Source organism: Taurulus bubalis, assembly GCF_910589615.1.
Source record: "Taurulus bubalis genome assembly, chromosome: 3".
In the NCBI taxonomy this organism is placed as follows: Eukaryota; Metazoa; Chordata; class Actinopteri; order Perciformes; family Cottidae; genus Taurulus; species Taurulus bubalis.
In genome coordinates, this window is record NC_136591.1 from 15,697,368 (window position 1) to 15,724,253 (window position 26,886).

Here is a 26,886-nt window from a genome sequence, read left to right on the forward strand (position 1 = left end):
AACTTTCATTCAGCAAACAAAACCCTGTGAAGGAGTTAACGTTCTAAGACAAAAACACAGACAACAAATGCGGAGATAACAACCTATCAATCACATAGCCCTATATAGCATACCCTGCTTTATGGTCTATTTGACTCAAAATGGATCATAACTTAAAGAAGAAGAAGACTTGAAGAAGACTTGAAACTGGAGATTATGACCATGAACTCATGTTTACAATGAGGGAATAAATCAAGAGAGAGGGAGAGTCATTTTCCCATAGACTTCTATACAATCAGACTTCTTCCACCAGATAAATCGCCCCCTGCTGGCCATTATTAAAAAAAGGCCAGTTTAAGACATTAATGCATTGGCTTCACTTTCAGACCTGGAGGGTTTCGCCTGCTCCCACTGCAGGTTTTTAGGTCTTAAGTCATACAACAACGCCATCTTACTCTGGCACCCACACTGGGAAGGGATTACTATGTCACTGTATATCATAATAAAAGACTGGTGTCTATGTTGAAGACACCAGTTTGATTCTTATCTGAAGGGTCTGAGGACATAGGTCACTTGCATATAGAGTGTGAATCCCCCTGAGGCACATTTGTGATATTGTACTCTTTATTGACTTGAGTGTATTAGCAATGTAAAACTGAACTCACGTCTTTTTGATTACATCAGTAAGGAATTAAATAACTACTTCATACCAAGCTTGTCTTTCCTGACCTCCAGTGGTTTAACTTGTCACCTTGCTGCAGTGAAGTACAGGTGGATTTATGCACTGTGACATCACTATGGTTAGAGGTGCAACACAGCAAGTTTGGGAAAAAAAAGGTTTGGTTCCCAACTTTCAGTTTGTGTTGTTCTTTGGCCAAATATCTAATTAATTGGTTAGCATCTGGCTTGGGTTTCCAGATAAGTCTCAGGCTGCCATCTACCGGTAATGCGCCACACGACACCTTCAGGTACTTTTATTTTGAAGGCTCTAACCGGAAAGCGTACTCTAAATCCCCGGCTGTGGCATGTCAGACTGAGCCAGTCGTACAGAGGAGCGCCAGCCAGCAGGTCTTGACTGTTGGTGTGGATGTGAGAGGAAGTCCGATGTGTTAACTCGGTAGTCACCCGGTGTACAGGCCACTGTGCAGCAGCATCCATCTGAGCGGCACTGCCCGGAACTGTTGCTTCCTAACTGGCTAGCTAGCTAGCTCACCTCAACCCGCTAACTTCGCCAGTTTAAGGCGGTTTAACTGAAACACAGTGAGGGGAAAGCAGGGCCTCCAGCTCCTACGACTTGTTCCACGGCTGCCCTGGAGAGCTTAACACGCTGCTTTATTTTCCGAAGCAACATCCTGCTGAGATGGGTGAGTAGACTGCTAGCAACCAGCGCGCCCTGAGCCGAGTTAGCTCACAACTGTTCGTACCACTAAACCGTAGAACGTGTATCATCTCAACGGCCATGGGAGGTGGATTTCGTGCATCATGCAGTAACCCCACAGCTCTCTGCTTTGTTACTCTAACGTTAGTTAGTCGTGTTAAAAGCTGACTAGCGAAATCGTGCGTGCGTGCGCGCACTGGTGCGCGTGCGGGTCTGCTACAGCGCTCGGGTGGGGTAGCTCGCTTCCCTGGCTTTCCCCGTCCGCGCTCCGTGATTCGTTCCCGTTCGGCTCTGACAACGCGATGCATCCGCTTGGCCCCTCGCTCCTCCTCGGCGTGAGTCCGCGGGGATTCGAGATGGCTCGGAGGTTCCAGCCGCCAGATGAAACGCCCGTCCCCTGAAAAGACAGGCGGCGCTGTGGAAGATGTAACTAGATGGCACTCCTCCATCCCCACAGCTGTTATGCAATAGGATCCAGCAGCTCACTTCGTGTTGCTGTTCATACTGCACTGCTCTGACACTGGTTACTGGTGTTTTTCTATTGTGTGTGTGTGTGTATATATATATACATGTATATATATACACACACACACACCTGAATTGAATGCAGATTGACTTTAAACACATGCTGTACATTCACTTACTATTACCTCTCCATCTATCACATTTAAAAACAACCAGAGTGGCACATAGAGCATTATGTGTTTGACAGGGCATGAGTTGTTTCATGAAGTCTATTCCCAGGCTGGATCCCTCCTTTTGTCATGATATCAGGCATATATCATGGAGGATGGGTGTGTGGGTTGTGCAGTGCACTAGCAACTGGCAGAAACAACCAGGTCACTGCAAGAGTGTCTGCAATCCTTATGCAACTTCTCATCCCCTGGCTTGTTGGCACAATCCTGGCACAGCAGTTCCCCTCTGTTATTGCAGCACTCCTGAGCATTTTTAGATAGTTAAAATTAATCGTATTCTCTATTGACGGTCGATAAAATGGACGAGAAAGTAGTGTGTCAGCCTCTAGAGTAATTAGAGTGCGTTCTGGACCGAACCCGACATGTCGGTCCTAATCAGATTCTCCTGAGAATGTGGACCGTAGAATGCGAGTAATTATGCATCCAAAAACAGAGCAATATAGACCCAGCGAATAAGTATCACTCTAGCACCTATAACACATACTGAATGTAAGGAACTTGCTTTATAGGCATTTGTCACCCATTAAGATCAGTCACTTATGATGTTATGAAGAAATAGGCAATCTGTAATTGGTTTATTTCACTGATAATAATAATAACAGGAAGGATGTCATGGCTGGTAGTGTCGCAGATTGATGGTCCTCATTATGGAGTCAAGAGAACAAGAGCAGTGTATGGCTCGACCATGAATGGTCTAAGTGTCGTCATCGCATCAACGCGTAGGCTTTTCATTTCAAGGTTGACGAGTTCAAAGTAGTTTTTTTTCCCTCTCTTCATTGGATACAGAAGTCTGTAGGACGTGGCATTAGTTCATTGCAATTCAACTGACAATACAACCGCCACAAATAAATGATCTGCTAAAAGCAACTCATGTTGATAATGAATTAATCTTTTGGTAATATGTCTCATGCGCCTTTTTAAAAGGTCGACCAATTTGTTTTTAACAACTGGAGATCTTAAACATCTGCATTTTAATAAATACTATTTTGCTGGCGGAATTAAATAGTTTTCTTGATAATCAACTTTTCGACCATAGTGCATTACAACACATCTGTTTCTTTCCAGATCAGGGATTGTATGAAGGCAAAACAAAATATCCATGGACCGATAAGAGTTTCCGACTGTCTTTCTTCGGCTTTGAGGAGTTCTGTAGCAGCGCGTGCAGCCATGTGTGCTCTTTGCCGTTCTTCTGGTAGCCCCCGTTAACATCCTCCTTTCTGCTCAGACTGTTTTGTTTGTACGCCCAACAAGTGTTTTTGGAGAACACTGCAACGAGTAACCCATCGAGCGCAAGAGCCAATCGTTTCTTTGATTGGCTCTTAGCCGGTTAAGATATCTTGAGTCGATTAGGCCTTTCTTTGCTTTTTCATGCCAAATTAATATTATCACATGGGTCAGGCACTCTAGAGGCCGAGTCCACAGACCTCTTACTGATGTAGTTACACTTGGGAGGACTAAAGATTCAACATTTCAACATCTGGCAAGACTCCGCCTCAAACTGCCTTTGGAAGTGATTTTAAGAATCTGATTCAGTCTTGAGTGCTTCTTGGGAATATCTTTTATTTTTTCATGCGTTTTCAGGCCGTTTGGTACACTGATCGTTGCAATGAGGGTGAGTGATATGCCATCATGTGTAATGATACAGTATCTTGTCAGGCTGGCAGGAATCAGCGTTTGGTTACCAAAACTTAAAATATGATTTCCATTTTTAATCACTTTTATGTTGCATGTGCTTTGCAGTATACTTTTCACCTCCTCAGCAGCTCTCCCTGAGGTTCTAGTTTTATTGGGAGGTTTTCCTGATCTGATGTGAGGGTCCAAGGAAACGGATTGTACCGATTGTAAAAACCTTTGCTTTGTGAAATTGAGCTATACAATTTCATCAATTTATGTCCATCAGGGGGTGACTCCTCTGGTTGTATAGAAGTCTATAGAAAATGACTCTACTTCTCTTGATTTATTCTCTTAGTAAACATTGTAAACATGAGTCTCAATCTCTAGTTTCAAGTCTTCTTCAATACAGCATGATGTTCATTTATTAAATTATGGTCCATTTAGAGTCAAACAGACCATAAAGCAGGGTGTGCTTTAAAGCGTGGCTACTGTGATTGACAGGTCACTACCAAGGCATTGGTCTGAGAGTTGCATGATGGTGATGGCCAAATTGCCAAACTCCAGGCTTCAAAACCACAGTCCACAAACCAATGGGTGATGTCATGGTGACCACACCCACTTCTTATATACAGTCTACGTTCTGGTTCTGACTGTAACAGCGATATTTAAATATCACTAATGGAACAGATATAAATGAGTGGTTCCCAATGAGATTTGGAAGAAGCTCCATCTATTATCAGTCAGCCATGAGTAGGTTGCTTGTGCTGGTGGTTTTCATTGTGTTCCTGCAGCAGTTTTGAGCGTGTCGAGCTTAAGCTGGATCTGGGCCCGGTCATTTTGGCTACCTGGGCTGTCACAAGACTATGAAACAGCACTGCAGGAGTTGGAATTGGAGCTGATTAATCTTCAATGCAACTCCGTCTTAAAGGAGAAGTTCAACTCCCTTAAACTGGATGATTTTATGCTTCACTAAACATCAAGAGAATGCACAGAGGATGCTGCTGTTGTTTAGCTCTACCTGTGAGAGCTCAGCGTGATGAACACCATCACACCACACATCCCAGTTACCTGATGAACACCTCAGATCTGTCCTGAGAATTGCCACAACCAAACTGACACCGAACATTGATGCACTGGCAAAAAAGGGGGACCAACAACACTGTTCCCACTGAAATTAAATGTTTTCTTTACTTTTTAATTAATGGCTTTTATTTCAATTTATATTAGTTCACATAAACACTCTCCATCCATCTGATTCTGGCCCGGTACGTCTGTCAAATTCTAAAACTCATCATGGCCCCTGAGCCAAAAAGTTTGCTCACCCCTGTTCTAGTAGAAACCCCAAAATACATGTATGAGCCTGATTTAAAAAGCACGATCTGTCTCCTTTAAAACTTTTTTTCTGTTTAGGGTTGAAAATTGTAAGCACCGAGCTTCATCGAGCATTGATAACATTAATGATCAACCAATAGATAAATCTGTCGATTCCTCTAATCGACCATTTGTTCGCTAGGTAGGTATTTGGTTTTCAGTTTTGGGATTCAGATATTTGTTGTTATTATTCCTTATCATCCCTGTTCTTCCAGTTTTAGGACTCGTGTTAAAACTTGTGTTAAAACAAGCATTCGATAATTCCCCTTCCCAGACAATTGCGCTTCCATGGATGCAGGCTCAAGTATCTGGTCCAAAGCTAAATGTGCTTTGCAGAGTTAACAGTCCATACTATGACCGACAGTATAAAATGATACTATGAAAGATGTGAGCTCTCTCACGTCTTCCTGTCTTCCTTTGTTCATTGAACGTCTCTGTTTTCAGACAACCTAAGTGACGCTCTGGAGAAGCTGAAGCTGGCGTCCACAGACAGCGCCACGGACAGCGTGGAGAGCTGTCTGGACTGCCTGCTGAAAGCACTCGCCAACAACAGTAAGTAGAGCCTGATTCACACCTAGTGTGTTGTTTATCCATCGCCTCCTTTCTAAGTTCCCTATGAAAGTCTGCCCACTCTGGACCTAGTAACAATCCTGTCATATTGTCTTATGCGAATGTAGGAAAAAGCAGTCATCTGATTTAAACCCTCAGATTAATTTGGTCAGTTACTCATTTGATCAATTTTATCTAGCCAGTATTACATTTGACGGTCAGAAATTATACTCCAAATTCTGTCTGTGACCGTGTGTGACTGCTGCTACGAGCCACGCCGGCAACTCACCCAATCGGAGTACGGCATTAAATGAGACAGAATTCACAGGACGCCAGCACATGAAAACGCCACACTGGTGTGTTGATGTCTGAGCTGAGCAACATTTACAATAACTTAGAAGATGAGAGTTTTGAGCTACATGCTAACGCCAACATGTTAATATGTTTGGCAGATGTAATGTTTACCACGTTCACCATCGTAGTTAGCAAGTTAACATGTACTAATAATCAATAAACCCAAGGTACATTTGAGGTTAAGAGGACTGTCAGTAGTTTTGCAGGTATAAATATAAAAAAACAAAGTCTTGGACCAAAAGAGGAAAATGGGGAGACAGATGTCTGAACCAGACTTCATGTCAATTCTCCCCACATCCCCATCCACTATGGCAAACGCTTTCAGATATCTGCATCTGCTTTTACATTCCTTATATTTTGCCGTGTGAAATAGATATTTTGCAGTGTGAACAGATTAGGGCTGCAACTAACGATTATTTTAATAATCGATTAATCGGTTGATTATTTTTTCGATGAATCGGATAAAAACATTTTTTATCAAAAAAGCGTTCATTTCCAACCCTTTATTCAAAAACAGAAGTGACAGTGCAAAACATCTTCAGAAGGCACAAACAGGTTGCTCCTTGAACATCCCTGAGCTGTTAATTAAAACAATAAAATGGACTAACACTAAAAACATACACATGTATGCTTTACATCTGCCAAATGTGAGCCCTTTTTACTGTAATTGATCCTCCAGAGGCTGCATTTACATACCCTGCTTTATCAATATGTATGAAATACTGGGACAGAGGGAAGCTGTACTGCTCCATATAGAGCGTCCTCTTCCTTAAACTCTTTCATTCTGGGTCTCTTATGACCACGACGTCACGTTGTTGGCTCAGCCCAACTACGTGATTTGCTTCATTTTACTTTGAGTAATAAAAAAAAAAACCTGCAGCCAGATCCGCCGGTGTGCCGGTTTAACGTTAACGAGTGACAGCGTGAACTGAACCAGACCGGGGGGTGACGGTATGTTCCATCACGTTACGTTTTTTTTTAAAGACTGAACTGTAATGGAACATAAAGTAACTTTAATGACAATACCCAACCAAACACGTTAGCTAACGTGATAGCAAGCTGACTAGCTTCCATTAAAAACAAGTTTGAGGAACATGAAGACGCTGATTGGCCAAGACTTGACTTGTCAAAGATCTTCTATTTTTGAGAAGATCACAACCTCAGCTTTTCTCGTCTCACTCCAATCTCATAAACGCTGACCGGCCAGTTGCTCTGCTCTTTTTTTTTTCTTCTTTTCTCCGCGACTTATTGCCCGGTGTAATAATCGCGCGACACAACGAATCAATAATGAAATTCGTTGCCAACACTTTTGATAATCGATTTTTATCGATTCGTTGTTGCAGCCCTAGAACAGATTGCGACCAAGATTTAATCGGAGCCATCTTGCAGAGTGCTACGCAATAATCCTGCGAGATCACTGTTACTGTAAATATACTAGTGATTTCCTTTCTTCAGATGATGGTCTTTCTTCTCCTCTTTGTGACCATAAAACCATAATAATAAACCATTGCTGCTGCCCACTGTAGGTAATACACTGACTGCATGATTGTATGGAGAAACATACAATCATGCAGCCAAACGACCGCTTTCATGGAAATTCACTCATTCTCTCTATTTCTCCTGCAGACACCGAGGCCAGTGTGAAGATCCAGGAGATGGGCGTGCTCCCCCTGCTTCCCACCCTACTAAGCCCCCAGTCCTCCTGCACCCCAAAAGTAGCCAACATCATAGCTGAGATGGCCAAAAATGGTGAGGTTTCGTTTTCAAGCTCATCCACCCAAAAACATCCCATCTTCCTGTTCCTCCATTCGTCAGTATTCTGTTTTTACCCTTCCTCTAGCGCTCATCCTTTTTGATTTTCATCATAAATACATTACCGAGTGGGACTATGGCCTGACCATGTCAGTCATGGATATTGCAGAACATTTCCAGGGACTCAAATATTTGAAGACTTAAACAGTAACATGCTTGATTGACGGGCCATTTTCGAGTTAAGCTGTCACCGACTGAGGTTGTTGTGTAAGGACTCAAGTGTTGCATAACTGCAGTGTTGGAGAGCTATAGTTCTCCATGATGCCTCTGTGTGAGCACAGTCTCCTGTGCTCACACAGAGGCATCATGGAGAACTGAAGTGGGAAGAAGCCGACGTCAATAGAACTCAGGGCAAGAAAAGGTTAGAATAATGAACTGCTTTTTAGCAGATTGCGAGACGGCAGCTAATGATTAGGCTTCTCCCCAGCAGTTTGCCAAGCTTGGCAACAACCCGCTGGCATTTATCTGTCACGGCTTCCGGAAATGTCTGCGAGCAAGCCAAGTGACTGTGGGCTAAAGACAACTCCCTCTGTGTCTGACAGTCTGAACTGACGTGATGGTTTAAAGCTGCACCGGGCAAGAGTGAATGTAGAAAGGCGTGTGATTAATTAGCACGGAACACCACCGAAGCAGAGAATCGTGTCTCATCCCCTCCCAAAGCCACATGATGCAACATGAGTTCCCAAATAGATATCTGCCCAGTGTGGCAACTAGTGAGAAAATCCTTTTCACATACAAAGCATGTTAAACCGTCTCTTTGTCAGTGAATCATGGTGTTATCGCCTCATTATTTGTCTCCCTCGTCCCCTCATGTGTACCTTGTGTTAAAGCACCACAGTTGAGCTGTGCAGGGAGATATCAGGATGCTCCTGTTAGTTGATGCACATCTTAAGCCTCCTTTCCCCACTGACACCCAGTAACATCTGGATTTTGACTTCAGTGGGAAAGGTTTAAATTTGCATTAATTCCAATCACTAATAACTGTAGCAGTCACACAAATGTATTGGCTGCAGCTCCGATAGGCAGTGATGGAAAGCGGCTGCCAGCACGGGAGCAAAGAAATGTACCGCTGCAGCAAAACACATTTTAGACACTGCGAAAATATCAATTATTCGCTATATTTAGAACTTTTTCACCCCTTTGCGTTGCCGCTTCTGTCAGGGAGTTGAAGCTGTCATCTATGCGCCGTTAAAAGTCACTTAGAATCCATTGACAAAAGCAGTAATTTTAACTTGTGTTTTAGCAAGGCGTCTAAACCCCCATCCACAGCAGTACTTTGCTTTGCTCCTGTGCTGTGTTTCCTGTTTCTTCAAACTCTATCTACTGTAGTAACACACGGAGCAATGTCAGATTTCTCTATATAGTTTTTTTTAAGGATGACCCAAGCACCAGTTGTCTTTTTGAGGACACACAAAATAACTTTTGCTTTGACACTTCTCGAGGAGCTCTGGAGCTGCCGCTTTCTTTTTAACGCTCCTGCAGATATAAAAATGCCAGGAACAATGTACTCATTGAGCATATTAGTTTTGGATTGGTGTCAATTTTTCATGACATTTTACCTTTCTTTATTTGTTCAAGGCACTGCATATCTTGATCATGTGATCACTACATGTACTACAGATACTATGAGTAAAGTTATAGCAGACATGTGAGTAATATAGCAGTTTGATGCTCCTAACTTCCTTGAGCATGTTTAACTTGAGACCATTTCATACTGACCTGTCATCTGACGCCTCTCCCCCCTCTCAGAGTTCATGCGGAGTCCCTGCGTCGGAGCCGGCCTCATCCCTCCTCTAATTCAGCTGTTAAACTCTGCCAACCAGGAGGTTCTGCTGCAGACTGGCCGAGCGCTTGGCAACATCTGTTACGACAGCCGTAAGTAGGAGTTTGCTTTGCACAAGGAACACTGAATCCCTCATGAGCCTTGTCATCACCATCACACAGAAAATTAGTCATAAAACGTATTCTGCTTCTGAAAGCTTTGATGTTCAACCCGCTGTTACAGCCTCATAGACCTTTAATAGGGTGATCGCTTTGCATTCACCAGAGCCATATTACTGTATCTGCAGAGAGAGCCCTGCAGTTCAATTTTCAGTAACATTGAAGCAAAATGTTTCTTTTTAGCTTAAAAAATTCTGGACATTCTGGACACAACCTCCCATACAACATAGGAAGACCGACACTACAGCACTTAAAAATATGTAGAATTACAGTCATAATGACAAAAACTAAACCAAGTATTTAACCACCAAGATACTTTTTCTAATCTAATTCTATTCATACATTGCTGATATACGTTATAACGTGGAATTGAGTTGGTTCTGAATACAGATTTTGTTTTATCATGTCTAAGAAATCTGGTATGATTTATCAGTTGATAGGAATTTATAAAATAAAAATCCCATCGTAATTTAAATAATAATCTATTGATGCCTTAGTTTTTGAGTTTGTGACTAATATCAACTACTGAGTGGGATGGTGGCACCTTTTCTGAATTACCTTAAACCTCGTTTGGCATTTTGACGAGGCTTCAAATCTGAGCCAGATGTCCTTCCCATGATTATTATGTCCAGACCGATGAAATGTATGTAGATTAGGATTAACTGGATTTTCAAACAGACATACTTCATATGTATGTGATTTCCTTCAGCAAATGAAGATTTCAAAGTAATGTTTACTAAGATGCAGTTCAGTGTCTTTTACGTTGTTCTTAAAATGAAATATCCATCATGTGGCTGCTAGAGCAGTGTTTTTCAACCTTTTTTGAGCCGTGGCACATTTTCTACAATAAAAAAATCCCGTGGCACACCAACAACCCAAAAAGTTACAAAATGTCACATTGTAGCATAATACTGCATATATGGTAGGTAATTAGTACTTCTGGTGACTCCATCTGTGCTTTTATAAATAATAGAATAAAGAACATTGCAATCACTTTCAAGTAAACCAGATTGCTCCATCAGACAAAAAGTGTTATCACTTTGTTAGAAAAATTAAAATAAAGTTATATCTGTACAAAAAATAACTAATATTTAGTTACTACTAAATGGCTTATTGTGGTAAACAACAAGCTATTTTTTGCAAAACAGAATGAGTGCAGATGTATAAGCATCACGTATCAGTTACTGCTTTCCTCTACAAATCTTTTAAAACGGGGTTATAGATTTGATACGGCTCTCAATTCATGCTCAATGTTGAGACACGGCACAGAGATCTCATAAAGATCTGCTTTTGACAAAATGCCAAGAATCGAGGAGTCGCGCAAGTGTAACCTATTAACGGTGAACATTTTAAAATCAGCATTTCCTCTTGCGCCCCACCTGTAATAAATACCGCCCCAGTTTGATAAATACTGACTTAAAGGAAACATGGTGTTCATTTATTTTAATGACGACCACAAAGTATGCAGGCTTTGTCACTGCAGTGTATTTTTCGTCAGAAATGTCATTGATGGAGCTCCATCAACATGTTGGATGTTTGTCTTGACCTGCAAGGACATTAACTGTTGGGCTTTAAAAGTGAGAGCTGATAGCTTAAAATACTGATAGCTTAAAGCAGCAAATCCAATTGTGAAAACCACGCAACATATTTTTCGCCTCTCTGTCCGCTGTGTGCTCACTGTGTGCAGCGCATCGGGGCGGAACAATTATTTGCGGCAACTAAATAAAATTTTTTTTTTTTTTTGGGACCAATTAAGTGAAATTGGACATTTTCCCTTGGCACACCTGACGATCTCACACTGGTTGGAAATCACTGTGCTAGACGATCTCATTACACATCAAATATATCACAGTGCAAATTTGTTTGACATGATGAGCTCCCATTCTAAATCTTCCTAGTACCTGCTCATTTGCAACTAAAAGCCTTCAAAATGCATATATAAAGGATGTAACAATGCTATTGGACATGGCTGATGAAATATCTTAATGCAAACAAAGTGAAGATACATTTAGTTAGTGCATTTTTTTAAGTTGGGATAAATGGATTGGGTTCATGGAAAATATCGTTTTTAAATTGAAAACTTCTTGTGATCACAAAACCATGTTACCTTTTGTTCAGTGATGAGCAAACTAGACTAAGGCATCACAGTTTATAAGACAATAATACAGATTTGTGCCACAATAAATTCCACGAGTGACTGTAGCAGTGGAGTATTTTAGTTTTGACCTCAGGGAGGAGCAGCAGACTTAAAGCCTGATTTTTACAGCGAGCTTTAGAGGCTTTAAGTACAGCTGTCGGTTGTGCTGCATAGTTTGTTCTCTTGTAGAAAAGCTGTCTATCTGTGGAATCCGGGGGAATGTGACATTTGTTTGAGTGTAGGGGGTTTTAACAGACTCACTGGGAGAGTATAGAGACGCAGCTGCCTGCTACCTTTTAAAGAAACACACTCGAATTTGGGAAGCGTTGCTTTAGTAGAATCGAGAAATCGTCTGAAATCACTTGCAGTTCAACATGATGAAAGGTGTTCATCTGTGCTGCTACTGTACGTACATACATACATATATACATACATACACACATATGCAATACCCTCACATAAAGTGACATGATCACTACATAGTCAAAAGAAATGGTACACGTTACATTTTTATCATTGAATTGCCTCACTTAATGGCACCGTGCATTACACACACGAAAATACATAACATATGAGTAATATAATGTTGCATAGGTCATTAGAAACAGTTCTTACTCTTTATGACAAAACAAATATTAAAAAAAAGAAAATATATTTGTCACAAATTGGGTTCTTTGAATTTTAAGAATCTTTGTCGGGTATATTCAGACATACCTTTGCAGTATATCTTTAGTAATGAGGGTCAAGGGAATAACTGTAAGGGTCTTCTCTGATGCCCGAACCACCTCAAGTGACCCCTTTCAATGTGAAGGAGCAGCGGTTCTACTCCAAGCCTCTTCCAGATGTCCGAGCCTACCACCATAGCCTCCTGACTCCATCACTGCCTCCCTGATCTCCTTCCAAAGATGTCTTTGTAGCCTGCACGGGATAAATCGTACACATGGGGATAACAGCGTTCACTTTTGGACATTTTCTTCTAGACTGCAGTGTACCATTTGGTTGTACGCATAAAAAGGAATGGCAGAATTTCTGTGGATGTCCGGTGTTCTCTTTTAGTAAGTTCTAAACACTGTCGGACAAAAGTCTAGTTTCGCCTCGCCTATACAAGGCGAATCTAGACATTTGTCTTCATGCTCAGCTCTTCACCATGATGGTCCAGAACCAGTGCCAGTGCCGCACAAATCTGTCTGTTAATCTCGCGCTCCATTTTACCCTCACTCATGAACAAAGCCCCGGGATACTTTAACTCCTTTACTTGGGGCATCATCTTGTTCCTAACTTGGAGTGAGCACTGTTTTCTGACCATCGGTGTTGGCTGACTTTCATGATATCCCTTCACACTCAAAGCCAGCAAAACTGACTCTGAAAAAGGGAGATATCAACTAATTCGATGCTTTCCCCGCATTGGCAGTGTGTGAATACAATGTATTTTGCAGAGTCCAACACCCACCAGATCTGGTGTACCCAACTCTTGCTTGGTTAAACGAGCACTGTATGGTTCGCAACGGCCCAGGGTAGGGCTGGGCGGTATGGCCAAAAATTCATATCACAGTATTTAGTAGGATTCAGGCGGTTTCACGGTATATCACGGTATTTAATTTCGAGTAAACACATTGATTCATTGACACCGAAAAGAACGACGACCATAGTTGTTCCCCACTCGCTGGCCAACAAGCTCACAACTGGACGTTGGTAGTGTGTTCGGAAGCTAACATGGTGGGACTTAGGACCAAGGGGATTGCAGGTATGAATTTGTCATACACATCATACCCACTCTCAACAGGGAGCATCATTTAATTTTCACAGAATACAGCTGAGAGCGCAGCGGGCGCTACTTATGTGACAGGGTACACAGTTCAGTCATGGTTTCACATTTATGAAATTGCATGCTGGGTAAAGCCTGCCCACTTATCATGGTACTCTGTCACACAGGAGAGAGCGTCTCCTGTCTAACGGAGTTTGACAGGACTACCCATCATTAGGGTTGGGTACACGTCCGGTACCTACCGGACCGAAAAGCAACTCAGATTTCGGTGCTTCCTCCCGGTGCCTGAGCCGATTTAAATACTTTTTTTTACACTACTCTGTAAAGTTGCACAGTATATAGATACTAAAAAGGTAGCGCGGTATCCGCACGCTAAAAACGATTATTAAAATAGCGCGGATCAGAGCACACTGCTGCTCTGCTCTCTGTCTGCCTGCAAGCCCCGCTCGAGGGGGCGGGGCTTCCAGCGCTCACACACACAGCGCGCGCACACAGAGATCGCTGGAGACACGAGCACGAGCTTTTGAACGTCCGTCCTCGGCTTGCTGGAACAAATCTCTCCAGTTGATATTAATGATGACGTGTAGTCCAGTAAAGCAGCAGTTTTAGGATCCAACAGTGTCTGAGTTCTGTTGCACACGATCCCATCAGGCCACCTAATGCTTGTGTCTGTTCTTTTTTATATATATATATATATATATATATATATATATATATATATATATATATATATATATATATATATATATATATATATATATATATATATATTTATAGTTTGAAGTTAAAAGGTTTGAAGTCAAGTGTTTTGTATGTACTTATTTATTTATATCTATAGTATACTTTAAACAGTTCATAATATTGTTCAATTTGAAGAAAAAAAATTGCCTTGGCAATAAAAAAGTATCGGTTCAGGCACCGGTATCGTTTTAAAAGTATCAGTTTAGCACCGGTATCGGAAAAAACCCAAACGATACCCATCCCTACCCATCATGCAGTTCGGCCGTGTACTTTTATAAATGTGAAACCATGACTGAACTTTGTACCCTGACATATGTAGCTCCATCCGCTGCACCCTGAGTTAATGCTGTGAATATTAAATGTTCCTGCCTGCTTAAGAGTGACAACAGTCGCAATGGCAATGCGCCACCGGTATGACGGTATGTGAAAAATTCATACGTATGGAAGTTTGAAACTGGTATACTGCACATGTAGATTGAATCGGCAAACTCCCAGGATTTCCCTGGGTTCCTTGCAGGTGTAAAGCAGTACACCATTCTGTACACATGACCTCTATTGCACTTCTGTCCATCCAAGAAGAGGACTCTTCAGTTACGCTCCCTGAGGTTGTTTTTTTCCCCCGATCTAGTTTTTTGGGGAGTTTTTTTTCTCTTCTGATGTGAGTGTCCAAGGAAACACAACGTTGTACAGGTTGTAAAAACCTCTGATTTGTGAAATTGGGTTATACAAATATAATTTAATGATATGATCATCAGGGGGAGACTCTGGTTGTATAGAACACATGATGTACACATGATGTACACATGACATCTATTGCTTCTGTCTTTCCGGGGAGAGGGATCCTCCTCTGTTGCTCTCCTGAAGATTTTTTCCTTTTTTCCCTGTGAAAGTGTTTTTTTCCTGATCTGATGTGAGGTCCCGGGACAGAGATGTCTTATGTGTACAGATTGTAAAGCCCTCCGAGGCAAATTTGTGATTTTGGCAATGCAAAATAAACTGAATTGAATAGAAATCTATGAGAAAATGACTCTACTTCTCTTGATTTATTCCTTCAGTAAACATAGTAAACATGAGTTTATGGTCTCAATATCTAGTTTAAAGTCTTCAATACAGCATGATGTTCATTTAATAAATGATGGTCCAGTTAGAGCAGTGGTTCTCAAACTTGTTTTGTCACGCCCCACATGTTCATGCCCCAACAAAAGTGTAACAAAATGGTCCACGCTGACTTCATTGAAATAACTTTTTGTGACTCCGAGTCGCCAAGAATCTTAACGCCGTAACGTAAACATTTCCACGAAAATATAGGCATTTAGCCATGTATTTATTTTATTTATTAATGACGTTTTATGTCCGTGTACTATGTAGCTCATTGGGTGAGTGGTCGTCCTGAAACCACAAGGTAGCCGGTTGGATCCCTGGTCTCCCCGTAGTTCACATGTTGAAGTGTCTGAAGACATTGAACCCCCAGTTGCTCCCGGGCGCCTTATGGCAGCCCACTGGTCCTTAATTACTAAGGATGGGTAAAATGCAGTGTAGTCTGTTCACTTCATGAAAAGGAATTGAAACCTTTTTGGTCGAGTAAAAAATGCATCGTTTCTCTTCTGGTTGCAAAGAAATCCATGATGGTGATGACCAAAATGCGAAATCAAGGCTTTAAATCTGCAGTCCACAAATGAATAGGTGATTTCATGGTGACTACATCCACTGCTTATATACAGTCTATGGAGTAAATGAGGGCTCCACTCCTCTAGGACAGAGAAGGAATCCACATGGTTTCTAATGAGGTTCAACAGTACCAGCACCCTGACAAAGCAACAACCATCAGTTAATTCACTCCAAAGAGAAAAACATGGATATGATTATATGTAATATGTAGTATACGTGGGATAATGATCTCACACACACACTTTCTCATAAGCTATAAGTATGCGTGTAAAAGTGTTGTGGTTACTAATTACATTCTGATGCTAATCAAAGCACAACAGTCTCTTGTGACTAAAAGTAGCACGGACACTGAGAACGCTTCCGTAGGCAGCTATTCTACCAGATAAAGCCCAAAGAGAGACAATCACCATTACTGTGCATTTACTGTTTCTCTAAAGAAATGAAAGAAAAGCACCAATAGTTTGTAATGGATGTCAAAGGTAAAGTCTACTGGCCTTCGAAGGAGTATCATCTGGGAATGGACTTAGGATTGATTATGCTAAACGTATCAATCGTCAATAGTCTGTTTATTCAAGCTTCTTTTCTTTTTTAAGATTGCAGTTCTATAATTTTGCATTTGTGGATTGGGTTGATTTGTAGTTCTTGGCTGCAATAAAATAATAATAATTAGTAAACTGCTTTATTTTGCCACACACAGATTTTGATTGTCTTCTATCCCTAGTTTGCATTCATTTGTATATTTTGTACTGCTTACTTAACATTGCTTTCATATGTATATTTTTTTCAGGTTGTGGTTATTTTTACTTTTTCCTTTTCTTTGTGGTTGATTTGTGTCCTGGCCTCTTTGTTTTGCAGATGAGGGCAGGAGTGCAGTTGACCTGGCAGGAGGGGCTCAGATAGTAGCTGAACACATTAAGTCCCTCTCCCAAAATACTGAGCCGGAAAATGAGAAGCTCTTGACTGTCTTTTGTGGCATGCTGATGAACTATAGCAATGATAATGGTAATGACCATCTTCCCCAAGAACAACTGTTAACTAATATCAACTAATCAGCGGATGTTCTCTTTCTTATACACAGACGATGTCGCCTAATTTTTTTGTCATTAGACTGTATGGTTGCACTGAACATTCTATGCTTTCCTGTTTTGGACTGACCCCTCTCCTGATCTTTTCTACCATGCCGTCTGTTGCTTTTTCAACTCCATCTCTGAGGTAATCTGCAGTTAATAATTAATATTTGTAGAGAGTCGGCTGTCATAGTAGCAGTACCTTTTCTCCCTCTTCCTTGCTGCAGTAAGTTTAAACTGTAAACATAGACGCATTAGCTACTTCCTCTCCCAGCTTTTTAGCTATGCTGGCAATCTGTCTCTAGGAATGTCCAGACTTAAATATTTCAACAACTATAGAGTGGATCGCCATGAAATGTTGTACAGACGTTTATGGTTCCCACATTATGTATCCTAATGACTTGCCATATAGCTCCGCCAATGAGGTTTATGTTTGTGGTTTAAAGGGATATATCTCTACAGCTATCAGTATTGGATCGATTGCTATGTGTGTAGCTGCGCTAATTAGCAAATGTTATAATGCTAGCATGCTAAACTACGGGGGCGTCAATAGCAAACATTATCTGCTCCACAGAAACATGTTAGCATTGTCACTGTACACTGACGTTAGCATTTAGCTAAAATCGCTGCTGTGCCGAAATCCAGCCTCATGGAGCCACTTGATTTGCTGTAGACTATTAGTCTTGTTCTGTTAGTATGCAGTTAAATCAAATGAGATACAACATGTAAATCAGCGATCTTTATAATTGGTGGTCTGTGAATTCTTTTACTTTGGACAGAGTCAGGCTAGCTGTTTACCCTGCCTTCTTTATGCTAAGCTAGGCTAAGCACATGCTCACTCCTGCTCTGTGCTCTTTGAAAGAAACTGAATAAGCTTATTTACAAAAATGCTGCCCTATTCCTTTTAGTTGCAGGATCCTTTTAATGAACCTGTCGGGCAACCTGTGTGTTATGGTATTTCAAAAACATTGTAGAGTATAGATTGAGGTCATTTGTCTCAGATTTGTTCCCACGCTTTAAAAGGGTGCAATTTATCAGTTATCAGCAGTTTACATGGTAAGCTCTCTTCTCTATATTCATTCTGTATCTGCATTACTTTCTATGGGCGTTCTGTGATATTTACTATGACTTTACATGAGAGAGGTGAATTTCCCTTTCACTGTGCCCCTGCTTACATCTTTCTGGACTATGCTACAGTTTGTGTCTTTGTGACAACAAGGCTTGTTGACCGGAGCAGGAATATGATCTGACGGATCAGACCTCCTGCCAAGTGTCCTTTGGCTCTCGACAATAGTTGAATCTGTTTGGCTGGGGGATGCATGGGTTTGTGTTTTTTTTTTTCTGGCTCTTGCAGCTTTCAGCATCTAGCGGACTCTTTATTTCTAGCTATTTCTAGCTATGTGGATTCAACCCCACGATTAATAACAAATCAACATAGTCGGTCAAATTAAAAAGTTTAATTGATTCTAGTCGAACCAGACCCCAATACTTGACGTTTGAAGCTGATACAGTTGCAGTGTTTAAAACACATATTGGTCAATATTTGTATTAAAAGGTGCTACTTTTTTTTATTTTAGAGCATTAAGAGAGCAGTACATTTGTTTACGGTTCGCGGTTCCAGCAAATAACAGCATTCCGTCTCATGGCGCCGTTACGTGACTGATCCACCCTCTGGACGAGTTCATAGGTGCTGTAGCAAAACTGGCTCGAGGCGTGCGCAAGAAAACAACGTAATCTGGGCCTGCACATCACGCACAAAGTGGTCGCTGTTAGCACTGTTAGCATTCTAGCTGCCATTTTAGCCGTCGCCATTTTGAGAGACATTTGGAGGCCCTCAGTCACTTATGGTCTCTGGGTCCCACCAGTGCTATTTTTGTACCGGTAGCATCTCCCAGAACGCTCATGCTTCCTGCCCCTCCCCCTGTTTTGCTTGTCTACTCAAGTCAAGTGCATTTGTGAAACCTAATAGCTTATGTAAGATCTCAAGGCTCATCAAACAGGAAACAGTTGTTGCACTCAGTAGAAATACACCACAGCGGTGGGATTATAATCACATCATGATGTCCGTCTCTGATGATGGCCGTTAAAACGACACATGTATCCTCGGTTGAAATGGCTTTTTAACGTCTTACTCTTCCATGGTTTTATGGTTTAGCTTGTCCTGCTACTATACGTTCTGACATTCAATACGCATCTGAAAAGATCTTTTTGAGTCTTGCTCTTGAAACTTTAACTTGACTTGTTTCTTCTCTCATCTGTTCTGCTCATCTTCCCACTCTTGTCTTCCTCCACCGTCGATTCATCCTCTCTGGTTTTTAACTAAATCAAAATACTTTCTTTTTGCTCTACAGGCACGTTTAGTAGCTTGATCACTTTTTGCCATCATCACTTCCTGTGATGTGTAAAAGCCAACTACTATTTAAACGTTAAACGGAACAATATATAGAAACCAGAGAAGCTCGGCAGGTTCAATTTGCTGAACCACTTTCTGGTGTGAGCAGGTCTTAATAAGGCTGTAGTAGCAAAAACATAGTTTATTGCATTGGCCAAAGGTTTGGTTGGTTATTGATCATCTTTTTAATTTCAAGAGGAAGAATGTGTTCTTCCTCTCAAACGTGTTTTTGAAAATCATCTTTTAATACCAGATTTATACAAATAGTTACTGTTTATTAAAGTATCGAAAATTAGCTTTCAAGCCAAACTCTGTCTCACATTTTCCTCTTGACCTCCTCTACGTCATCTTTGGAACAACAGATCCACTGTCTGTCTTTCTGTATCTTTTTTGTTGTTGTTGCAGATTCCTTACAAGCTCAGCTGATTAATATGGGTGTGATTCCCACTCTGGTGAAGCTGCTCGGCATCCATTCCCACAACACAGCCCTGACAGAAATGTGTCTAATTGCCTTTGGGAATTTGGCTGAGCTTGGTGAGTATAGCTCGACACCTGTTTTAGCCAAGCTAACACACCTACCAACCATTCCAAAGTGGTGAAAGGTATCGGTAGCATCTACCGACACTTTTTAATCATGTTGGTCTGCCAGAATCTGCTCGCCATGGTCCGAGTGGAGGAGTCGCACCAAAAACAATACATTGGATATAGAGATTCACCGTGACCTGAGTTTTGAGTGCCTGTGGAAACAGATGACTAATTGTGATGTTAGCTTGACTTTTAACTATAATATAATGTACATGAGGTGTCCATGTAGGGTAGAGGATGTCCTCTTATTCAATACATCCCTCCTCTCTTCCCCTTCAGAGTCCAGCAAAGAGCAGTTTGCCTCTACCAATATTGCGGAGGAGCTGGTGCGTCTTTTCCAGAAGCAGTCCGAGCACGAGAAGAAGGAAATGATTTTTGAGGTTCTGGCTCCACTTGCAGAAAATGGTAGTGTGTCAATTTCTTTGATCTTTAAAAATATATATAATTATTTAAGGTGTACAAGATACTGTATCTAGTACATTTGTGAGAGACTGCAGTGTTCTCTCTTCTCCTCCTGCTCAATAGTGAATTGTCGTCTCAGTGTGAGTCATGCTTTCTAGACTGTGTGTGTGTGTGTGTGTGTCGGGGTGTGTGTGTGGTTTAATCTATACCGATGCATTGAATATTATTAAATATGGTCGTATGTTTTGTCTTAATCTTAAACATAAGTTAAATAAAAGTAGTGGAGTAAAAATGTGCACAAGCTTCCGCTTCAACCAAGAGACGGCGAAATAGTAGCAGTAGCAATAATAGCAGACTAAGACACCCGAGCTGTGTGGACATAAATGCTATATTTCTATCACGTTTTCCACTTGTTTTTTCTACCGTTTGAGCTCTTTTAATGACCGCTTCCTTGTTCCCTCTGTTTCAGTTGTTGTGACTGAGAATTGGCTCCACCAACTGTTAATCTTAATGCTATCCATATTCGCATCATGGTAGTGGATAGAAATGCACATTGGTTCACATTTTCCTCTGTGTTTTTTTTTGTAGATTTGGTTAAAAGTACTTGTGCTTCACATGCTGTGTGTGGTTCTCTGGGTCGTGATGAGTCCTGCGTGTGCCAACTGCATCACGTGATGCATATATGATGCGCCACTGCATTGCAGCGTGTTTCCAACTGCTCGCTGAGGTCTGTCTGCTCTCAATGTCTCCTCCTGCTTCCCTCTGCCAGATGTGATAAAGCTCCAGCTGGTGGAGGCAGGCCTGGTGGAATGTCTCCTGGAGGTGGTGGCTCAGACTGTAGACGGAGAGAGGGAGGAGGACATCGCCCAGCTCAAGACTGCCTCCGACCTTATGGTTCTCCTGCTTCTGGGAGGTAAACGCCTCAGGGCAACTTGCTTAGTTTGATGTGTTCTGTCATGAAATGTACAGTAAAATGTATTTTCACCGACATATTTTATGGAGTGTGGTTAAAAAACATCTTAATCCAGTTCCAGAGCATACTGTATGCACATTTTCCCATTAAACATTCATACTTACTTCGAACTCTTAGATTACCGTTGCAGGATGGATACAAGGTCATTATCATCCCCTTTATGGACAGAAAATAGAACTGACACACATTGGTGCACACAGTCTTCTGCCCAGCACGGATCTTTAGTATTAATAATTCAACTTTCATGTAAATGTTTTATTGCAGTGGATGAGACCTGAACATGATGTGTTCTAAATATACATTCTGGGATCACACATTTCAGACATCTAATGAGCAATGTAGCAATTGAGTTGTCCACATGTTCTAGTGCTGGAAGGCCTTCCTCTTTGTTCCTATGCAGACGCTGAATGTAGGGTGCAGTTGGTTACGGATGGTTGGCGAATTTTGTGGGCCAGAGGACAATGTAGACAGACCCTTGAGTGTCTACAACATGAAGCTATAAAAGAGAAGGCATTTTGCTGCCTTTTATAATGCAGAATGACCAAAAGTTGTCTGTGGTTGTTCATCTGTAGCTACTGACCCCGTCAGTGCATGTTGACAGCAGCGTGCGGTAACCCGTCTTCCCTCTGTGGCCTAGATGAGTCCATGCAGAAGCTGTTTGAGGGAGGAAAGGGCAGCGTCTTCCAGAGGGTCCTGTCCTGGATTCCATCTCATAACCACCAGCTGCAGCTTGCTGGGGCTCTGGCCATCGCCAATTTTGCTCGCAACGGTGAGTCTGACTACACATTGTGGTGCGATAAGAGGAAAGTTACCCTGATAGGAAAGAGGGAAATATCAGTAGTGTACAACAGAGACAGATATTCTATATGTATTTATTCCCAGTATTCAAAGTGGATTTCATCTCATTTCCTCTTGTCACCTGAGAGAGGGTGGTGTGTTGTGGCAAAGATACATTGGTCAGTAGTGGTTGGACCAATAAACCACATTCAGGATGTTTATATATTGGGCGAGTTTTTCCTGATCTGATGTGAGGTCCCGGGACAGGGATGTCATGTGTACAGATTGTAAAGCCCTCCGAGGCAAACTTGTGTTTGTGATGTTGGGCTATATAAAATAAACTGAATTGAATATAAAAATGTGACAGTAATTGAAGTGTGAGACCCAGCACTGGTCATGCTCTGACACAACATCAAGGTATCCAGTCTTGTGTTTGTGATTGTAGATGGGAATTGCATCCACATGGTGGACACTGGCATCGTGCAGAAACTTCTGGAGCTGTTGGATCGGCACGTTGAGGAAGGCAACGTCACCGTACAGCATGCAGCACTGAGCGCCCTGCGGAACCTGGCCATACCCGGTGAGGAGCTTGCACACACTCCATGGACCTACGTCATCGACAGGTCTTCAAAGGTCCACTGGGTTTCTAGTAAAAAAGATGGTACTCAGTCTCGTTGAGAGGGTTATGGTACTGTTGTTCTTCTCTGGCTCTAGAGTTTGTATGTCTGCTACCTGTTATATGGCCAGCTGTTTCTATTATTTTGTCCATCCCATTTATATCAATGGGAGTAGTCTAACTAGACTAAATTACAGCAGCAGCTCTTTGTATAACACAATACAGTATAACTGCACTAACTGCAGCCTCCAAAGTTAGAACCGTTCGCTAGGAGCCGCCCACTTCGGTGTCGCCATGTGGAACAGACTAGTTCAATACCTATACTGTGATGTACGACAACATGGAGGCCAAACTTTATTACTCCTTTCAACACATTTCTGGACCTATCATACTTAAAGAGGGTACCTGACATGGATACATAAGGTTGAGTTAGGTACAGTTAATATTTCACAAGATATCACGGTTTTAAATCGTCTCTACTAAACAATTGAGATGCCAATTCATTGGTTGAAGAGACAAAGCATATAATACATTTGCTATCTACAAAGAATAGTTGATATCAGTGAAAAATCTCTGCTTGATTGCTCCTCTGTTTCCTGTGCCTTGTTTCCTCCAGTGGTCAACAAATCCAAAATGCTGTCAGCTGGAGTAGCAGACGTGGTGTTAAAGTTTTTGCAATCAGAGATGCCTCCAGTCCAGTTTAAGCTCCTGGGGACATTACGCATGCTCATCGATACACAAGGTAGAGATCTGATCACTTCTGTCTTTTATACCTGTGAAAGATGTTCCGAGTAAATCATGACTCATATTTTAGCTTTTGTTGTGATAATCAAAAGATTCTTTTCAGCCTCAATTCTGAGTCATGAAGACACACACATATGCTGACTGCTGCTCATGGCCTCACCCTGGACAGATAGTTTCTCATTAAGAAAGTCTTCATAATCGGAGTGAATTAAAAAATGTAGTTCAGTCAACAAATCCAAAACTCCGATATCCATTTGAGCTTTTTTCCAAAAAGACCAAATGAAATGCAGTTGGGTACAAATGATCAGACAGAAATATCTGAACATCCGATTAAATTACAGTAATTTTGTCTGTTTGTGTGTCGTTTCAGCTGAAGCCGCAGACCAGCTGGGAACCAATGGGAAGCTAGTGGAGAGGCTAGTGGAGTGGTGTGAAGCCAAAGATCACGCAGGGGTGATGGGGGAGTCCAACAGGCTCCTGTCGGCCCTTATTCGACACAGCAAGTCCAAGGTCCGACACAGAATCAAGTCTTTAGGGCTTTAGGAACTGTTAATTAACCCTGTTCCTTCCGCTGAGGATTTGATCCAATTAATTGTTTGGGTAAAATACAGACCTAGTTATCTAAATGTGCTCAAGAATTCACATTCACAACGCGCGTGTGTGTGTGTGTGTGTGTGTGTGTGTGTGTGTGTGTGTGTGTGTGTGTGTGTGTGTGTGTGTGTGTGTGTGTGTGTGTGTGTGTGTGTGTGTGTGTGTGTGTGTGTGTGTGTCGCGTCGCGTCGCTGTCGCTGCCAGGGCAAATGAAAGGGCAGGAAGAAAATTAGTATTGTAGATTTTTTGCTTTAGAATCACGGCGTCATCTGATCAACCGCCAATCAAACTGCTTTGAACAAACAGCCCATAATAATCTGTGGCCAATCGATAGGAGCACCCCCGTTGTCATCACCAGATTCTCGCTGTTCCACAGCCCGATGTCACAGGAGCACAAATTACATTAGCAGCCAGACCTCTGAGTGTATCCACTTGACAAACTGTTTATTGCTTATGAATTCAAATGTTTTGTGCAGGAGTATTGTGTTATTTCACCAAAACGGTCAGGAGCTATAAAGTCTGGCTTTAATAAATGATGGTGTCAAGAACATCCCGGTGCTGAACGCTCGGCAGTTATTCATTCTGAAAGTGCTTCACAGGGATTCCTTTTGTTTTTCAGGAAGTGGTCAGAACCGTCATCCAGGGAGGAGGAGTCAAGCACTTGGTTACCATGGCAACTAGTGAGCATATGATTATGCAGAATGAAGCACTGGTGGCTTTGGGTCTCATAGCAGCGCTGGATTTGGGTAAGATTGAGAACGAAGGTCTCTAAATAGAAATTAACTTAGTTCTTGTTTGTGTTTTTATTAACTCTGCCGGAGTTTGAACACAAGTCTGAATTCTTTGTCTCATCTCTGCAGTTCCCTGTAGTCCCTCAGTGAATTTGACCCTGAGACTCTTCTTTCTGCTTTTCAGTCGCAGCTGAGAAGGACTTTGTCGGAGCCAACCTGGTGTCTGTGCTCCACAAGCTGCTGTCGGACGAGAGGAGCGCTCCGGAGATCAAGTACAACTCTATGATCCTCATCTGTGCAGTGATGGGCTCAGGTGAGGCTCGACCTGCTTTAACCGAAGACAAATCCTTTTTATTGAAATGAAGAATAATAGTCATAAATCGCACTTATTACTGTAAACTGAGATGTGATGGTGCATATTTAGACATTATTTCCTTGCTGTTCATTTTTCAAATTAAACATGGATGATGTTGGTAATAGTTCCCTTTTTGAAACTATAATGCGAGGTCAAAGCTTGTATTAATGAATTATCATATAGTGATGAGAGAGACGGGCAGGTATTCTTAATTTTCCTGCTTTATAAGTAGATTTAATCATTTTAGTAAGAAGCTTCCCTGTTTTTTCATCTGCTCCTTTTTAATTTTCTGTAAATACAAACAGGACACTTTCTACTTGATAAAGTCATGAGCTTCTGTTTTTATTTTTAAACAAATAGTATTTTCATTCACACAAATTCAAAAAAGCTTTTCCAGTGGTTTGGAGGGCAGAATATATTCCTCTTAGGTTGGCTTTTAATTTGCGTCTTTCGTTGACAGTTCAGCACAAACCAAAACAGTGTAAATTGAACTGCATCCTCATTTGAACACCAGTTCTTTGAGGGCTCCCTTTCTAAACACAGCTGATCATATGTTAGTGAGACGTCTGGCTGTCAACGCAAACACGTTCTCCACTATGTTTATTAACTAACCCCCACCCTCTTCTCTCTTTAGAGCCCCTCCACAAAGAGGTCCAGAGCCTGGCGTTCATCGACGTGGTGTCCAAGCTGAGGGCCCACGAAAACAAAACTGTCTCCCACCAGGCGTCCCTCACAGAGCAGCGGTTAACTGCCCAGAGCTAAATGACTGTCCGACCCCGCCCACACCCACCCACCCAAAACGCCTGCCTGAACACCCAATCACCCAGTGACACCTCCTGACTGCTCTCCCCTCTGTGCCCCATCGTCATGTGCCAAGGTACCATGTCACGTTAACTGCCAGCCAAGACCTTCTCATGTCTCTGCCCCGCCCACCTCCACCAGGGTTTGACTGATGTGGATGTATTCTACAATTCAAGCAATCTGAGCATTTTCTAACGTTATTTTATTTAGAATTACAACAATTCACCTAGAATTGAATCCTCAAGGGTGGAAACGCCTCTGAAAGAGTTTTTAAGAATTGTGTCTCCTCCTGAAAGCCATAGTAATGAGATTTATTTATGTGCGTTAGCCGGTCCTTAACAAAGCCACGCCCCTTAAACCCTGGTCTACCTGTATCGGTCCAACCCTGGTCCCCTCCTCTACTTGTGCATGCATCTTCTGCTACAAGTAGCTCCAGGCACCATATACAGCCTAACGCAATAGATAAGAGATAACACTCTTTTACGACCATAGCTGTGAGACCATCCACCGGTAACCCACCAGTGAAAAAAAGTGCACAAAAGAGAAAAAAAAATGACTTCCTGTTGTGATTTTCCTTCATTTTTAAGAAAAGCAGCCATCCATGATGTGCCCAGTCGTGTCCCATGTAGCTTGAGTATAAATTGACTAGAAACTGTGCATGTTTTAGTCCTGTTGAAGGTGTGACCGTGTTCATTTGACCTCTCCACCGCTCGCATCGTCCCAAAGTCCAGCCGGCCCTCCTCCACTGACACGTCCAGTCTTGTACACTTTCTTTTGCACTTGTTTACGACTCGGATCAATAGATTTTCTCCGATTTTTTTTTTTTTTTTAATTCCACAGTAGTCAAA

At 41.9% G+C, this 26,886-nt stretch overlaps 1 protein-coding gene across 1 annotated transcript; it reads left to right on the forward strand.

Moving 5' to 3' along the window:
* Positions 1-1,249: 1,249 nt before the first annotated feature.
* Positions 1,250-26,218, forward strand: rap1gds1 (RAP1, GTP-GDP dissociation stimulator 1). The gene is made up of 15 exons (XM_079214621.1): positions 1,250-1,343; positions 5,482-5,589; positions 7,567-7,689; positions 9,502-9,627; positions 16,860-17,006; positions 19,869-19,997; positions 20,328-20,453; positions 21,220-21,363; positions 22,061-22,192; positions 22,646-22,780; positions 23,433-23,558; positions 23,931-24,070; positions 24,771-24,897; positions 25,067-25,195; positions 25,872-26,218. The coding sequence occupies exons 1-15, from the start codon at positions 1,340-1,342 to the stop codon at positions 25,997-25,999; spliced, it is 1,824 nt and encodes a 607-aa protein (XP_079070747.1). The 5' UTR covers positions 1,250-1,339; the 3' UTR covers positions 26,000-26,218.
* Positions 26,219-26,886: the final 668 nt, after the last annotated feature.